The 18,072-nt window shown below is 46.6% G+C and overlaps 1 protein-coding gene and 1 long non-coding RNA gene across 3 annotated transcripts in view; one reads left to right on the forward strand and one right to left on the reverse strand.

Moving 5' to 3' along the window:
• Window positions 1-4,880, reverse strand: part of LOC139056072 (uncharacterized) — a 65,299-nt gene extending 60,419 nt beyond the window's left edge. Inside the window, exon 1 of the long non-coding RNA XR_011512120.1 lies at window positions 4,567-4,880. This is a non-coding gene — a long non-coding RNA (uncharacterized lncRNA). The remainder of the gene's footprint in view (window positions 1-4,566) is intronic.
• A 207-nt stretch (window positions 4,881-5,087) lies between these two features.
• LOC139051877 (E3 ubiquitin-protein ligase MARCHF8-like) overlaps window positions 5,088-18,072 on the forward strand; it is a 239,966-nt gene continuing 226,981 nt past the window's right edge. Inside the window, exon 1 of one of the 2 annotated variants that reach the window (XM_070528914.1) lies at window positions 5,088-5,402. In XM_070528914.1, coding sequence (XP_070385015.1) covers window positions 5,374-5,402 — 29 coding nt within the window. In that variant the 5' untranslated portion in view covers window positions 5,088-5,373. The remainder of the gene's footprint in view (window positions 5,403-18,072) is intronic. The other variant, XM_070528918.1, reaches the window with a different exon arrangement.

The raw sequence follows: 18,072 nt of genomic DNA on the forward strand, positions 1-18,072 counted from the left end.
CCTCATTTGGAAACACGCTTACGTTTGTGGTCTAAATTAAGACTATGAATATAGAATATCCACAGAATATCCTAACTTCAGTACCTCCGAAACGGTGGCGTCGTGAGTGCTTATCTCTTTAGCCAATTTTGAAATGGTTTGACGAGGGTCCAAGCTGATGAGCCTGTCCAAACGGTCCTCATAAAAGTGAGATGGGCCACAGGAGCATGGAAAGTGTTGTTAAGAAAGGCCCAGCTGAGGTGCAAGTTTTGCCAGCCAGTTGCGACAGTGGCGTCAACTTTCTAGGAATGCCCCCGTTACGCTCTAGCCTCGTCGCCATTGTGACGGAATGCGATCGGCGCACCAACTATTGTTACCGAACCCACCAACGCCGACCTATTCTGCTATGAGCGGGGTAGTTGCCGTGGGAACGTCTACGGCAACTTCCCCCTTCCCACGCGCCGTCCAAGACGCAAGACAATGGGCACATGGCCGCGCCGCGGGGGTCAGCTCGGGGAATAAAAGGCACCTTTCCTGACACAAGCCCCGAGTTCTACGAAGTCCGTCTGATGTCGGCTCCGGACCATGAACCTCGCGCAAGGAAGTGTGTGTGTGAGTGTGTGTGTGTGTGTGTGTAAACCGTCCCGCAGAGAGGCGACTTGTGTACGATGACTGGACGGCCGTTTCCGTCACCTGGGTATCGGGGGAGCACCGAGTGTTTATAAACCGCTGTTGTGCGGCTGCTCAGTGCACTTTCTCAAGCAGTCATGTTAGAGTGATGTACTTTCTCTCGAAGTCATGCTAGACTGATGAACTGCGTATAGATACTGTAAACAGAACCATATTTCTCGTTCTCGATGAGAAGCAGTCCTTCCCTTCATCAACGTCCTCAGCGTGGATAAGTTGGACGACGACATGGGCCAACTACCTTCTAATTCATGCCAGACTCCAATCTTCACAACGGGTTACAAGCGATGGGATTGAGCCCCCAATCCTAACAGTGTGTGATGATCAAATATGCACATAAAAACTTACCGAAACAGGCTATATTCTCAGCAATGGCACCCTCCCCATACATACATTCGTACTGTAGCCTCTCCGGCTACCTTTAGAAAGAATAACGTACATGTACATACAAACTAGGATGCAATAAAAGCTTACAGTGAGCATATCGAGAAAAGCCGAACGAACAGAAGTCTCTTCTCAACGTTCTGCATGGCTCTGTGACGCACAGTCTACGCGGCACAGCACTCGTATTGCACAACTAAACGAATTACAATTAACTGTTGGCTTCAAGAAATCAAAGTTAACCTTCACTGGTTCACTAGCAGGTAGCTTCACGCGCAGATCGCTAAATGAAACAGTATGCTCGGCCAAGAAACTCAGTCGAACAAGGCATGTACAGCGCTTCGGCGAAATGCATGCAGCCGTACGATAATACCTGCTTTCCTGTTCTTGCCCAGGCAATATCAAACGATTAACTGCGATTAAGCCATTACTCGAAAACATTGAGAGTTAGAATTGACCCGCACAAGGCACTACTGGTAATAAAATCACCTACAGCACTTGTCGAATTGGTGCCGCAGTGCTGCATTTCACATGTTGAGGAGTCAACTGGAGTGAAACCAGTGAAGCAATAGAAATCGTGTTCATGATTTGTTTGCCTTTAGTTAAAGTTAGATGTCAGAGAAAACCACAGTGTTTTCGTGAAAAAGAAACATTAGTTTCCCTTTCCTTACACAGGGTGTCCCAACTATCATGCACCAACATTAAAACATATGCAAATGCCACGTGCGTAGTTGGACAGAACGAACGTAATGTTTGCCGTCGCTTGGAGATACTCAGATTATTTTTTGCGTTCCGCCTAATTACACAATTAGCCTTAATTATTTAATCAACTTCTGAAATATTATAATTAGATTAAAAGTGCCCATGAGAAAATTGTACAGCAACATGAAAAACTCCCAATACAGCTTTCTGTTGCTCAATACATGCTACATAAAAGTGCTTTTCCAAAGGTGAAAGAAGCCCGCGAATACACGCAAAGTGCCTCGGCTAGTCGCGCAATGAGCAACAGAAAGCTGTATCGGGAGTTTTTCGTGTTGCTCTACAATTTTCCCATTGACACTATTTATCTAATATGTTAGTTGAGAAATTGATTGATTTGTTAAGACTAAATATGTAATTAGGTGGGACGCAAAAAATAATCTTAGTACCTCCAAGCGACGGCAAACAAGATTACCTTGGTTTTGTCCAGCTACGTGGCATTTGCATATGTTTAAGTCTTCGTGCATGATAGTTGGGAGACCCTGTATATGCGGCAAGTAAAACCCATCGTTGTTTTGGCATGTAAAGTCCGAGAATTCAATTGCTGTACATGGGGCGACGGAACTTCTCGCGTACGATGCGTTCATGAATCTATTGAGCAAATGCACCGGGAATACTCGCGTGAGTACACTTGCTAGTGCTGTTCAACAGGGGTAGAATTCACAAAGGTTCACATTCGTAAGCGCTGTTTGCCATTGGCCAGCCACCTTTGCTAATGATATGTCAAGCATCAGGATTGACTGGAAGATTTATGTGACTACAGACCCCCAGGTAGGTATGTCTCAGGCATAATCTCTCAAGACGCAAAAACACTCGACAGTGCCTTTCCTGACAACGGCGGTGGATATAGAAGTGCATGTGCCACTTGGAAAAAGGGCAAAGCTGGGAACATGCAGACAATTAATTAGTGAATCTGCTCATCCATGCGAGCTATTAGATAATTAAACTGTAATTGGGAAGTCAGAACCATATGACCTGCGAACGCACCCATGCATTTAGGTACCAGCAAGCCGGATAGACACTTGATTGATGGACTTTTCGCTTGGTGGTCGACACGTAATATATTAACAGTGGTGGAGCTCTCATAGCGAAAGTTAGGGCTGAATTTGAAGCGGTTACATTTAAGCAAAGTGAAACAACTCAGGTGTATGCATTAGAAATGTTCGTAGGGCCAACGGGTGACATAAAAAGATTTGGTCGATTTAAAGGCACACTCACTGATTGATTCATTCTTGGGGCTTAACGTATCGAAGTAACTCTGGGGCCCCAAGAGACGCTGTAGTGGAGGGCTTCAGATTAATAGTGACCATATGTGTATTCATCCTTAACGTGCCCCTAAATCTAGCTACACGAGCAGCTCTGCATTTCGCACCGTCGAAATGATAGACAGGTGCTGAAGCCACCTTGAAGTTGCCTCGCCAGCTAACACTTCCATTTCAGATTTTGAGAGCGTTTGCTCGGGTCTAGTTCACTGTTTATTGATAAAGAATTTCATTGCATTCTTATGGCTCAACCGCGGAAGTTTCGAGAACTTTTTCTAGCACACAAACGGCCCATGAAAAAACTTAGAAATGAATAAAATAAAACTGAAGTCTACTACGTCCCACTGGCCAACCAGTGCTGCGTTTTGGGAGCGATATTCAAGGAAGCGACGCCTAGCTCTTAATTTTTTTTTTCGCTAGTAAACTGTCATTTTGCGTCATATGAATGAAAATGAACGGAACTTATGGCTACGCTTTATAGCGGTATTTATCAAGCGCCGGTAGAGAGAGAGAGAGAGAGAGATGGGATGGAATATGCAAGGGGTTTAAGCGGAGGTGAAACTCCCTTCTGTGTAGCAATCCACAAAAAAGTCATTGCGCTAGAACTAGCTGTTCTCAAGAACAGATGCCAGCCAATCGTGATGTAGGGCATAGAATTAACGAAGGCAGCTTGCCAATGGTAAACAGCACTCGCGACAAACCGAAAGCTTTTCTGAATTCAGCACATGGTCTGTGTTCCCAAAAGCCTCTTATGTCCGAAATTTTCGTGATATAATTTCAGCGAATGCAGTTGGCCAATGGTAATGGCAAACAACATTTATGAAATAAATGCTTTGTGAATTCGGCCACTGGAATGCTATAGTAGATAGGGGGAGGTGTGAGGGGAGACAGAGAGGCTTAATATTTTTATGAATTTTCATTTCATAGCGGGAGAAGTTTTCAATGCCAATTCAGCGTGTGCATGCTGCGCTGAGTTTTGAGACGGGGGGTGGGAACTTAGTCAAGCGTCAATCGCTTTTATTCCCATCCCCTCCATCAATGTAATGGTGATGGAAATAAATCATTATATTATTATTATTATTATTATTAAAACATTCAACTTCCCGTAAGTGCACCCGTCAGTCGGTTCTGGTGTATCATATCAGGAAGCAAATTATTTAGTTTCTTCATCCGACCAACTGATGCGACCAACTGACAGTGCGCAGTTCCGCGCCTAATCAATAACGGTGAGACTACGCCCGGCTGACATGAACCGGTGCAACTCGACTATGAGCTAAGGTCGACGCGGTAAAACAAAAAGCTGAGAGGTTGCGGATCGGATCTCGGCCGCGACTCCCGTACACATGGGCGTGTCCGCGCAGGGTCATGTTAGTCAAACGCTCTGCGCCGTGCAGTAGGGCGGGGTGCACGGTGTGACCACGACACTATGCCCATGATCGGAGTTCAGTGTGCTGATGGGATGAAGAGCGGCGGTTGGTGAGAGGAAGAAGGTTCTTACCTCCTACAGAGCCTCGGAATGCTGAACATGCATTACAACTAGCGCTGCGCGGACCACGCTGCGTGATCACCCGCTTAGTTGTCAGGGGGCTTTTGCTGAAGACTGCACATCCCGTGCTCGGACAGTGGCGACCCGCGCGAAACTGGCAGGATGCTGCTTATGCCAGCCGAGACGCGGAAATAGTTGACCGCCGGTTGTTTACTGCTGTAACGACTGGGGAGAGTGGGGCGCGCGGCCGGCCGAAGGAGAAACGCGGTCAAAACTTCCGGCCTGCATCGGAGCGGCCGGTCTCAATAACGGCCGTCGCCGCTCACTTTCACCGCTCGTGCGCGCCGACACAGAAACACGAAAGAAGGAACGGAGCGCGTTTCCCCCGCCATGACCTACAGCAACGCGCGTGACGCAACCGGACGCCGGGCAGAAAATAAGTTCCCCCCTGGCAGTGGCGGCCGAGGGTGAACGCGAGGGTAGGGTGGCTGGGTGCCCCACGCGAAGGAAAAGCAAAAAGCGGTCGCCCATTGGAGCCCGGTTACGTAGCGCCTGACGTAACTTCTGCCAGCGCGATCCCCTTCTTTCCGGCGGCACAACTTTCGCGGCTGTTTCTCTCTGCCGCCGGTGTGCCGGGGACGACGCGAAGAGCGCTACGCCGCCGATCACGCGCCGCCGGGCCGACGACGAAGAGAGGCATACTCGTCGCTGCCATGTGGCCGCCCGGGCTGCCGCTGCGGCCCAGCTGCTCGTAGCAGGCGCAGCACTTCTCCGTAGTCATGAGTGTGGAGACCCAGGCGCTGTCACCGCTCTGCCGCCATGCAGCTGTGGATACGTCCGCCCACAAGGTAACGTCGCCGCGCCCCGTTTCGCGCATCCTAATAGCCGCGGTGCGATATACACCCGCCTCGGTGAGGGCGCCTTTTCGTCCGGATGTCTGCCGACGGCCGAAGCTGGCTGTCGGCATGCACGCCGCACAAGGGGCGAACGCACGCAGTCACGCTTTAAAAGAACTGCACCGCCTCGGAGCGATTGCTTTTCTCCATAGCGCTACCGAGTATGTCGTGAATTGCGCTATAGTCTAGCGCATGCCGGTTTATATACAAGAAACCTCCTGTCGGGACATACCAGGCTGCGACAAGGCGCGACAGATAAGGTGCCAAAGCGTCTTACATACACATGGCAAGGTTTTGCTTGACCCACATTTATGCCCTGAAGGCATGATTCACTGTCTTGTACATGTCCGCAACTTTCCAAGTGAGCACATCTCTATTTTACTTGCAACACAAAAGCGGGCAGAAACACAAGCAGAGAATCAGCTTTGACGGTTTCAACGCAAAAAGCACAGCTACCTTAAAGAAGCACACGTGGAATAGCAGAGAAGGACGCAGCCTTTGTCCAGTGTCTTTCTCGGCTTTCGTCTAAATCCCCTTTTCCGCTGAAGCAGTATGAATCCCAAATAATTCGCCCAGCTGTCCACCTCGCTAAAAAAACAAATGCGGCGTTCGAATCCGGTCACTTCATATGCATTATACGTCCATGGTCAATCTGGGCACGAGAACGTCATCTCAGTAAATACGAAACTAAAAACTCCATAAGAAAGTGAGAGAAAGGAAGTGCTAGAAAATGAAAGAATAGCAAAAGGCAAGTTTTCGATCTGGGTATAGGATCTACAAAGGCGCATCTTTCTGTGCATTTGAACTTGTCGACAAGGTATTGATTATTCCACGCCCAGAACCAGCTTTACGAACTTCTTTTAGATATATAGACTCAATATCTTTACATCTAGTTTACTTGAACGCTATTAAAGAGCTATATCGTTTGATTGGGGGAAAAATGCATTCATTCTAGCTAATTGGGATGCCTGCCTCGCGCTCGAGCAAGTTCTTTAGAAGTACGACATGGAAAACCTTGAATCGGGTCATCCACTTCACAGAAGGCGGACTTGCCTAATAACGCCAGAGAAGAAAAAGAGAATGTTTAAAACCTGTTACCTATGCAGTCAGATGTGTCTCGGTGAGAAACGAAATTGCCTATTTATCAGAGCAAAGAGATTCGTTTTCAGTTCTCTCTCTCTCTCTTCTTTTTTTCGGCGATATTGGCTTTCGGGCGAGACACCTAGGCAGTGTTCTATGCTCTTACATAGCATAACGCGTCCTGTCATCGCGTCTTCAGTCGTTCAATAATTTCTCGAAACGCTCTTCTGAGCGGATAACTTCTCGTTTCTTTCTTTTCACGTCGGATTGGCCTTTTTTTCCATTTTTATGGAAATTGCACATTGAGGTGTTTACTTAAACCAACAACGTCCTTCCCCCTACCCCACTCATTTTTTCGTTTTACTTTTCATTTCACGCCTGGTAGATTAGCAGATTTGCGTTTACATAGGAATGCTGATATTTAGCCATTATCTGTAGACTGATTTTTGCTGATAGCGGCTGGGCCAATTATGCCCTAGGAAATTCTCCGCATTTACAGCGTAGGCACATTTAGAGTGCGACATATGCGCATATATAACGCGGTTTCGGCGAAATTTTTGTCCTGCTTAATGCAAGAGTCGATAACAACGTACAATCGCTAAGACTTAGAAAAGAATGACCACGAAAATAAAATATCTAAAGTTAAGAAGGTGGTATGACTTTGAATCTTGAAGTTATGCTAAACGCGAGCCGCGACGTGTTCTAGCTCGTTGCTTATTTAGTTTCTTTTTTAAATTATAGTGTGCTTTACATCGCAATGTATACGACGGCTTGGAAAACGAAAAGTTTATGCATGTGTCAAATAATCAAGGCATGGGCGCTTGCTATGCGTTGTATTTAATAATTAGTGTGTGCGGGCGATGCGATTAGTGTGTGCCGAGGGAGGGGGTTGAGTGGTGAGAGTGGCATAAAGCAGCAACGAGCGTGGTAGAGGCTTTGCCAAAAGAAACGAAGACATTGCGCACATAACCACGGCCGACTCCGGGACGCATAGTCGGCCTGCTGTTGCATCGGCATCGCTCGAAAGCTCTGGAAAAGGAGGCCAACTCTGCTTTTTACTGCCAGAACTCTCCGGTATGAGAAGTCCTGCATATGGTGGACGACGCAGCCAGTACTCAGCACCACTTGTTTCGTGCTTTCGTTCTTTTTCCTTTCTTTAAGGAAGGCTGTATGCACCTTGGACACTATGGCATCACATTTGTACAATCTAATTATACACAGAGAAATATGTACTGTTGCCTTGGACACTGTTACACGGGCTTGAGTTATACGTCAGCTGCTGTATAGTATGGATGATATTCGACTGCATAAATATACACAAAAAGAAAAAAAACATAACCGATGTCAGGGGTGCCGCCTAAGCTATACCGACGCAAGTAACAATTGATTATACAGAAGAGAGGTGATTTATATACACGAGTAATGTCCTCCTGGTTGTCCTGATAGTTGCAATAACATGTTGAGTGATGAGTGATGCAGAGCAATGCCATACAGAAGCGTGGCTTTCTCAGCTGGCACCAAGCGATAATAAATCAAATGACTCTTAAAATGGCCGCTCGGCAACTGTTCGCTAAGCGTGATATTTTAATGTGCACACCTAGGAGACAGAAGTAACAAGAAAGGAACAATACTATGGATCAATTACCAAGGCGGTAAAGGACAAATACCGCGGCAAATGCAGCGAAATTGCACTCTGAAAGCCAAGTGCGCGCACACACCGTCATCAGAAATACACAAATAAAGAAGAATCAGCGCAAAATTGCTGGGATGTATTGGTTTCTAGACCTTGCTAGACGTATAGCGAATGAACCGCGGTAATGTGACTCGAAGTCACTTACAGCGCGTGGTATCAGAAATGCATACATACATACATACATACATACATACATACATACATACATACATACATACATACATACATACATACATACATACATACATACATACATACATACATACATACATACATACATACATACATACATACATACATACATACATACATACATACATACATACATACATACATACGTACGTACGTACGTACGTACGTACGTACATACATACATACATACATACATACATACATACATACATACATACATACATACATACATACATACATACATACATACATACATACATACATACATACATACATACATACATACATACATACATACATACATACATACATACATACATACATATATATACACACACACACCGGGTGTCCCAGCTAACTTGGACCAAGATTTTAAGAGAACACAATAGCTCAAGAGAAATCGTACCGATTGTATAGTAGCGGCAGTCGTGTGTACTTACAGCAAGTGTATTTTTTTCATCATGAAGTATTAACTAATTGCTTATAATTAGTGAACTTTTTCAATGTTTCTTGAATAGCAAACATTTCAATTACAAAGTTGTGGAGCACCTTAAATAACCTCCGAATCAACCACTTATTTCGTACTGAAGCGTGCCTGTTTTGTTTTTTTTTTTCCGAAGAAAAAAGAAAAGCCCGCGAAATACGCGAAATATGAAATAGATGCGCGCTCGCACGCCGCTACTCAAGCGCCTCTAAGCAACATTTGAAAGATATACGACTGCATTCATTTATTGCCTCATCGTATAATGCTTCATGTAGGATGGCTCGGAAGGTTTTGCGACCTAACTAGCGGGATGCGATAAGAATCAGCATCTGCGGACGCTGCAGATATGTTGCGCTCGATCATGAGGCACTCTGGGTAGCTTTAACCTTCGCGTATCATGAAACAAAGCTACAGAAGAAATTCAACCAATGTTTAAAAAAAAGTGCGCGAAAAAGCACGAAAAAAAAAAGGCCGCTCTCGGAATAACAGAAAAGAGCTACTCGGGAGTTTTTGGTAAGCAACAAACTGAAGCATGTAAGCTGAAACGTACGTAAGCACGTGAACTCAAAAACACGCTCAGCCACCCACAAAGAAACATCTGAATGTGCAACTGGTCTTGCCATTTACTTTTTCTGTCTCTTGAACTCCAGAAAAGAGGCAAAACAAAACAGTTTTTTGTTTACCTATTTCTATCTTTGTCGCAAGCTTTTTTTTTATGTAAGGATAGGGTGACATCATGGAGGTGCGTTAAACAGTCACGTTTTACACGAGTTCTGAGCGGTTTAGTAAGATCTTGATGAGGGCTAGTTGGTTCATACTGATGTAAGATCTGATGTCTGTACTACAGATCATCTGTAGTAATATCTGATGAGGGCTAGTTGGTTCAGCGGTTATTTTCCATTGCCACTTATAGCACGTGCTCAAGCAGGTCACCGTCTGAAGCCCCAATACAGTACTTCCTTTTTTCCAACACTTGTGCTGTTGCAGCTTTGACCAATGACGTTGGAATCTCGCGGTAGGCTCTGCTTACTTTTGCCTTTAGGGCAAAAGTAAGCAAAGTCTTGTGTGGTAGCTTCGCTGCCATACACGCGATCTTTCACGCAGCCCCACGAGAAGAAGCCCAGCTGTGTCATGTCTGGCGACCTTGCAGGCCAGGGTATAGGTCCGTGCCGGCCAATCCAATGTCCAGGAAAAAGCTTGTCGACCCACGCTCGAGACTGTCTACTATTATGCGCGGGAGCACCATCGTGTTGAAACCAGATGTTCCGAAGGTGCGCAAGTGGAACGTTGCAACAGACGTCGTTCACGGAGCCCTCGAGGATGTCGTTGACGTAGCGTTGCGTCGTTAGTGTGTTGTCAAAGAAGATGGGTCCAATGATGCTGCCATCAAAAATACCGCACCACACATTAATCGACTACTGCTATTGGTGTCGTGTTTGTGCCAGCCAGTGGGAATTCCTATCACTCCAGTAGTGCGCGTTGTGAATACTAACTTGTGCGTCTCTGGAGAAATCAGCCTCATCCGTCCAAAGCACGCGAGTGAGAAAGTCCGGTTTTGCTTCACATTTCGTGAAAATCTAATTGGCAAAGTCAAGTCTATTTTCGAAATCTCGGTCTTCAAGTTTTTGATGAAGATGTACATGGTACGGATGCATGTGACTTTAAAATCCGTCACACTGATGACCTTGAGGTTCCGGCCTCCGCACTAGCGTCGCGCACACTACCGTGATGGTTAGCAGCAAAGCCTGCTAAAACCGATTCTGTTTCCGCTTCTTGAGCTGCCGTCGCAGTCCTGGGTCGTTTTCTTGTGAAGCTACCCGTCTCGCAAAGGACTTTGAAGGTTCTAAGTATCGTTGACTGACTGGGGCGTCCTCTACAATGCCACATCCGGAATAGGTTGGCTGCCTTCCTCTTGTCGGCGTGCGGCGCTCCCAGGGCCAGGATTATTTTAGCTTTCTGATCATTCGTGAAAGGCATGACTGTCTTCTTGAAGAGCAGGTCACTGGTGTGGTACCGTTGAGATCTCCCGTTATTGTCTACGCACTGACACGTCAGCCAAAAATGATTTACGTAATCGATAACAGCGTATGCTGGCCGCACAGATCCCGCAAAACGCATTAGATAGACATATAACCTGCGCAATGTTTGTTTCTAATGCTAAAGGGAACAAAAGGAACATACGCTCCGGGCGCGCCTATCTACAAAACAAGATGAGTGCGCAAAATTACCTTTATGCAATCTCCCATAATAGCTGAGAACGAAACAAATGCTTGATTCGGAGGTTACTTGAGGTGCCCTACAACATTGTAATTGATATGTTTGCGATTCAAGCAATAATTAAGAAGTTCACTAATTAAAAGCAATTAATTAATTAATACTTCGCGATGAAAAATATATTGGCTGTAAGTACACATGACTACAGCGCCTATGCAGTCGGTACGATTTCTCTTAAGCTCTTGGTTTGTTTTTGTTTTTAAATCTTGGTCGAAGTCAACTGGGACACCCGGTATATGAATCGGCATCTGCGTGCACAAATACGTGTAAGTACACTATTTACGAGTATTATCTAACTGCTTTAAACCAGAAGGCTACAAACTTTGTCCACGTGATTGCAGTCCGCACCGATAATTAATGCCACAATGTAGGTGAATGCCCCCTAAATGTTGCTTGGTCGCGTTCACGTGCGCATCAGAGCTGGCGTTCCCAGAAATAAACTGGATATGTGCTGGTCTTTACAGTTCATCGAGGGAGCGCTTCGCCTGACTTGAATGTTAATTTCCGCCGTGTCATTTTATTTTTCTCGGGTTTTCCTCTTACTGACCCCCGTTTTCTAATCTCCGCAATATCCTCTTTCATCTGGCAAGATCGGCGTCGCTATTCCTATCGTGCATGCTGACAGTCAAGAACAAAGTTTCACATAGCACCGAGAAAAGGTGAATTTATTTGTCACATTAAGAGTTGTGTTCCGTTTTACTTTTTGGCACTATAACTGTTGATTCAAGTACAATTTAATATGTTGTGTAACGAAGAAGTCTGGGCCCGTATGCACAAGGAAGTATTGACGCTAGAACTGGTCGTAAGAACATGTTGTATCGAACAGGGGCCGACATCACAATCCTCTTCGTTCGCAAGTGCTATATACCATTGGTCGGTCGCCTTCGTTAATATATGTCCAGCATCAGGATTGGCTGGAATTTGCTCTCACGAACAATACCAGCGCAAGAACTTTTTGTGAATACGGACCCTGGGGCCCGATTCCCTAAGCATTTCTTTAGAGAGATAGAGATTCTTGTTTTGGAAAGAGGAAAAAATTGGGGTGAAGTGCAGCGCAGTAACTGTCTCTCGTGAGAGGACACCTCAACCGCGCTGCAGAGGGGGGGAAGGGATAGAAACGAGTGGTGGAAGAAAGAGGGAAGGAGCAGCAGCGGTCGAACCGCCGTAGGCGTGGGGAGGGGGCTCAGAGGCGATCAGCTAGAGCGATGTCCTCGGCGAACACCAGAATCGCTCGGAAGAAGCATTTCTTTAGGAAGCGCTGTTTGCCATTGGCCGGCCGTCTTCAATATTAGTATGTTTTGCATCCGGATCGGCTGAAACTCTTTCTTACGAACAATTCTAGCGTAAGAATGTCTGAATCGGGGCCTTGGTTATTAACGAGGGTGTCCGGCCAACGCAGCTCTTACGAACAAAAATCTTTGTGAATTCGACCTCTGTTCTTTCCCCATCCTTTAATGAATTAGTCACCAATGTGCGCTCATTCATTGGTAATGAATGAGCGCCTGTAATGTGAATTTTTTTCCCTACGACGCGTGTAGTCAGGACAGCGCCTTCGATCTTCGTCATTCCTATGGGTCTAGAAGTTCAGGATGTGCTTGTGGTTAAACAAGTAGGAAATTGTGGCGTAGGGATGAGCCCGCCGGTTCTCGCCATCTTGCACAGGAGTCAAGACACGTTAGTGCAAGGCTTCTCAGGTCTGTCAAATTGGGCAGAGTATGCAGCGAGGAATTTCTATAGCAAGACCATCGTTTGAATCGCAAATTGTACTATAATACGCTTCATGTCCCTCCTATACGAGACCCCTGTGCGTGGCACGTTAGAAATGTAATCTTGGGTTTGTGTGAGTGCCACAAAAGGTCATCATCGCTTCCCTTTCTTTTACTTTTTTTCTTTACTGGCGTGATAAAAAGGTGCTGGCGAATGAACACGGCACTGGCTACTCCTTGCCTCATGAAGAGAGCCAGAAAGCGAGGAGAGAAAAGGCAGGGAGGGGAACCAGACGAGCCTCCGGTTTGCTACCCTACGCTGGGGGAAGAGAAAGGAGAATAGAAAGAAAAAAGAGGGAGAGAGCGAACGCAGCTTGCACGTGGGAGGATGTACAGTGCTCACGGAATGAAATAGGACACAGAGCATTTAGTAGAACCCTACATATGTGCAAAGTACACGAAAGCACCATGTCATGTCGCTAAGAATTTGGTCACCAAAGGTGACGAGGACTCCGATGCAGGTGTACGCGCCAGAATTGCGTCTATGTGACACGAACTGCAGCCGGTGGAAACGAAAGTATGCGAATTACTTAGCCCTAAATTGACGCGTTTCATTCCGTGAGCACTGTACAAGAGGACTATAAACGGACACTGAGGCCGGTGCACCTCAAGAACTGCACTAGTGCGCCTTTAGCATTTTGCGCCAGTGACCGATGTGGCCACTGCGCGAGTAACTTTGACCAGAAAATGGTCTCTTGTACAGCCGGTTTAAAGTTGTCTAGAGATAGCGGCGTTTAACGTCTAAACGAGGACAGATAACAGGAAGACTTAGTGTTTTACCACATATGGTGCATTCTTATATATGGCATATATGGCATTCTTATACGTAACTCTTATGCTCTTGTACGGTACAGGTCACATATACGTAAAACATGGTCTACGTTTATACCATACAGATATAACATGCAACACATATAACATATTGTAATACTTATGTACGCAACATGCACTCTACTACGTGACAGTCTCAACAACACAACAATACTAAGACATTCTCAAAACAACAGTGCAAACAGAACCGCACTACCCCCAACGATTCAAATAATCACCATTCTCTAAGTGGAAATGTCGCCGTTTAACGAATTTTCTTTCACTCGATTTGCGCGTGAAGAATCGAGGCGGAAATGACCTTTATGGGAGATTCCAGGTGCATAAAGCACAGAATGACAGCAGAAGCACTCCATATGAATAAGGTTTTCTTTAAAGAAAGAAAAAAGAAAATATATGGTGTATATGTATATCTACTAAAGGCAGTGAATTATCGCACTGTCGATAATATTTTTTTTCTTCAAAGGTAATGAACATTAAGCCTAAAGAATTTCTTGGGACCGTGGCCAACAAAAGCCATGCAAAAGTGCATCCCACTCGCACGTAAGCATGTTTATAAGGTTGGCTTGGAGGTCTCTAGACTAGCGGTGCAAGAGAGGGAACATAAAGTACTCGTAAATTTGGGCAAACTATCATCGTGGCGTCGTTATACGGTCGATTTGGCTCATCTTTCTATTGAGCGCAGCATGCGCTAATGCCCCTTCCCCCTCCCAGAAATCTGAATTCTGCACAACACATATCCAGTGTGTGTGTGTGTGTGTGTGTGTGTGTGTGTGTGTGTGTGTGTGCGTGCGGGGGGGGTGCGTGGGTGCGTGCGTGCGTGCGTGCGTGCGCGCGCGCGTGTGTGTGTGTGTGTGTGTGTGTGTGTGTGTGTGTGTGTGTGTGTGTGTGTGTGTGTGTGTGTGTGTGTGTGTCAACAACGATGCGGCATAAATGCTGTATTCTCTGTTCTACATGCCTCTTGCGGATGCGATGCCGGTTAAACAGAAAACCAATGATGCAGTTCCAGTGAATCCCCTTTTCGCACACGCAAGGCGCATTCCTTCCGATCTGACGCCGTGTTTACATTTCAATAGATCCCACACATAGTGCACCTGCAGTCACTACGTGTTACGTATACCTATGTGTAGCTTAAAGCGCAATACTTGAAGCAAATTTGGTTAATGATTTGTGCTGTTTTTCCAAATTGTTGAAATAAACTTCATGCAGATGCGGTATCGTGGTGGAGCCGCTGAGGCTCAAAAAATGCAGCGAGAGTGCATGCGATAGTGCAGAGTCACTCTGCGCATAAGATCAGCTTTATTGTTATGAACTTGGAGTAGGTGCTCTTCACTGTCCCATCCGATCAATTATCTGCACGATTCAGCTCATCGTCGAGAATAAATGTCACTTGCGTCGCACTATGGCTTAGACGTCAACACACAAAACAGTCGTCCCTGGTGAGACAGAATATACTTGACACGTAAGCGGCCATACTGAACGGTATTAGGGGATGTCTATGAGAAGGAAAACACGACGACATTGATGCGGAGGTTTTCTATCTGCGAAAACCTCGTTTCGCTCAAGCGTGTCTTCGCGTAGCAGTCGAGGCCTTCGCGCAACGCATTTGGACAGGGGAAACAAAACTCGGTGATTAGGGCAAACCACGCAAGACTGGAAGACCTTCGGTCGCATCTTCTTCTCTCTACTAATAACGGTAATTGTTGCGTTCAATGGAGATAATTTTGGTCGCCGTCGCATATCGCGAGGCCACATCAGTGGGTCGCACCGGGGCATTAAGGTGCGGATGCTCGCACATATCCAACCCGTTCGTGGTATTTTGTTGGCTTTCACGGCTTTGGGATGCACGGCGCTGCCTTGTCGCTACTAAGATCCGGCGTTTTTAAATCGATTAAGGAGAGAGCGTCTGTGCAGGATCAAAGACGTCCGAGGCCGGAAGTATTCAAATAATGGTCGTTTTCCAAGTGAAAATGTCGCCGTTTAGCGAATTTTCTTTCACTCGAGTTGTGCGTGAAGAAGCGAGGCGGAAACGACCTTTGTGGCGGATGCACCCCAGGTGCATAAAACGTCCTCTACTTCCGCAGTAAAACAGAGCTTGACGTGGCCAGGGAGGAGGCGAGGGGGAGAGGCGACTTATTGTGCACCGCCGCCAGGAATGGGCCTGCAGGCGGACTCATCCAGAGAGGACGCACGAGAAAGGGTCGTCTGAGAGACACGAGACAAAGAGCAGGAAAGGCGGCCTCCTTGCCTGCAACCGACTTTCAAGGCGAGGACAACCAGTGCGACTGGCTGTCGTGATACGTTTGTCCACACATTGAACAACGGTGGAACAAAGACGCCACACAGCTCAGTTGTCTGTCTGTTATTTGATACATACCAAATGGGAGGGGGGGGGATGTTGCTTCCACCTGCTCCACCGTAACATTTGACAACAACAAAAAAAGAAAAAAAAAAGAAAACGGGAGGGTGGGTGGGGTATAGCACATGTGCTGTGAACGCGGCACAAAGAAAATAAATAAAATGAATGCCAATTAAAGTAAAGGGAAACGAAGGGAAATAATATTCCTATGGCCCTTGTGGGAAGGGAGATGCGATTAACTTGACAAGGAAAGATTTCGTTGAAAATTTTTACCGTTTTCTTATATTTTTTACCATGTTAGTTCTTACGTCAATTTCTTCACGTTCTCACATATTTCAATGTTTAGGATACCGAACCTAGGAACCGTAGGTGACAAGTGGCTGGGTTTTCCTGGAGGGTATGAACCATGCAACCGGATGTCGGTTCTCCCACTTGCTGTGCCTACGATCCCTTTCTCAAAATACTGCATCTGACGACCCTGCACGCACCTAACCAGCTGAGAGGAGTGAACCACTTTCTGGACAAACACTTGAGATGTTGGCGGCTCCCGCTGTGTTGCTCGTGCGTAGGCCAGTAGGCCCAAATGCGACATGCTTAAGCACAACAAATAGACCCGTATCGAAGCCTGTTCCTTTCGAATAAGTGAAAATTCCTCCGCTATTTGCTCGAGAAGCTGTTGCCCGCCGCCATGCTGTTGTGGCCTTCTGCAGCTGAGCACGGAGTTGCCCGTTTAATTGACCGCTGCATCTCGAGAAATGCAGGCGTGCCGAGTTTACATAATACAGTAAAAAAAATATTTTTAAAAATTGCGCCGTCAACAAGCTTCAATCTTTCTACTGCGACGTTTCTCATAAGCTGAGGCGTAGCTTTAGGACGTTAACGTTTAATGAAGCTTAATGAGATATAGTTACGTTTGTGGATACATTACCACTCGTTCGCTCGTGTGTGTGTCGCTTCATATTTAGCCCCTCATTCAGAGCTTGCGGTCGAGTGAACATCTCCAGTTTCCATTACCGGCATCTTTCTCTCGCTGTGGGACGTTAAAACTTAATCAGTCGCTCGAAGTTCTGCTGTCACAGCGAACCAAGACTGTTTGCAAGTGATAAGCGAAATGGCGCGCCTGGTGCATCTTCAAATGCCAGGTGTGTGGGCCGAGCTGCCGCCGGCAGCGGCGCCTCCGGCCGAGGCCGAATGCGCTTCGGTGACCGTATTCTCAGCGTGAACGCGCCATCGCTATTCCGCGGCGGAAAGGGAAAGGAGAGCGGAGGGCGACGGGTGCGAGGAGCTATCTCGAAACGGGCGCGGAAAGCCAGCGCGTGCCGCTTCCGTCGGACGCGTCTCACCACCGCGGCGGTCGGCGCAAGAATGCGGCTCTCTGCCGTGTAACGCGCCTCTAGAAAAGCTTTTGTAGAAACGACTATGCATGCCACAGCGTCGCAGCCTACGTGCAGTATACCTACCGGTGTAGTGCATTACCATTGTTATCCCAGCAAGAACATTGAAAAAAAAAAAGGGGGTTTTACGTGCCAGAACCACGATCTGATTATGAGCACGCCGTAGTGGAGGTCTCCGTAAATTTGGACCACCTGGGGTTCTTTAACGTGCGCCCAAATCTAAGTACACGGGTGTTTTCGCACTTCGCCCCCATCGAGATGCGGCCGCCGTGGCCGGGATTCGATCCCGCGACCTCGTGCTTAGCAGCCCAACACCACAGCCACTAAGCAACCACGGCGCGTCCCAGCAAGAACATATCACTGCCGTTGCAACTCGTCGTGCCGCACTGTTTAAGTGGAACGCAAGTCTACAAGCACTTTACTGGGTTAGCGATTCACAGGCCGAATTCACAAAGCTTTTCACTCGTAAGTGTTCTCTGTCATTGGCTGGTCATCTTGGCTAATAATATATCCAGCATAAGGATTTGCTGCAATTTGATCTTACCAAACATT

This window comes from Dermacentor albipictus, chromosome 1 (genome assembly GCF_038994185.2).
Source record: "Dermacentor albipictus isolate Rhodes 1998 colony chromosome 1, USDA_Dalb.pri_finalv2, whole genome shotgun sequence".
Classification (NCBI taxonomy): domain Eukaryota; kingdom Metazoa; phylum Arthropoda; class Arachnida; order Ixodida; family Ixodidae; genus Dermacentor; species Dermacentor albipictus.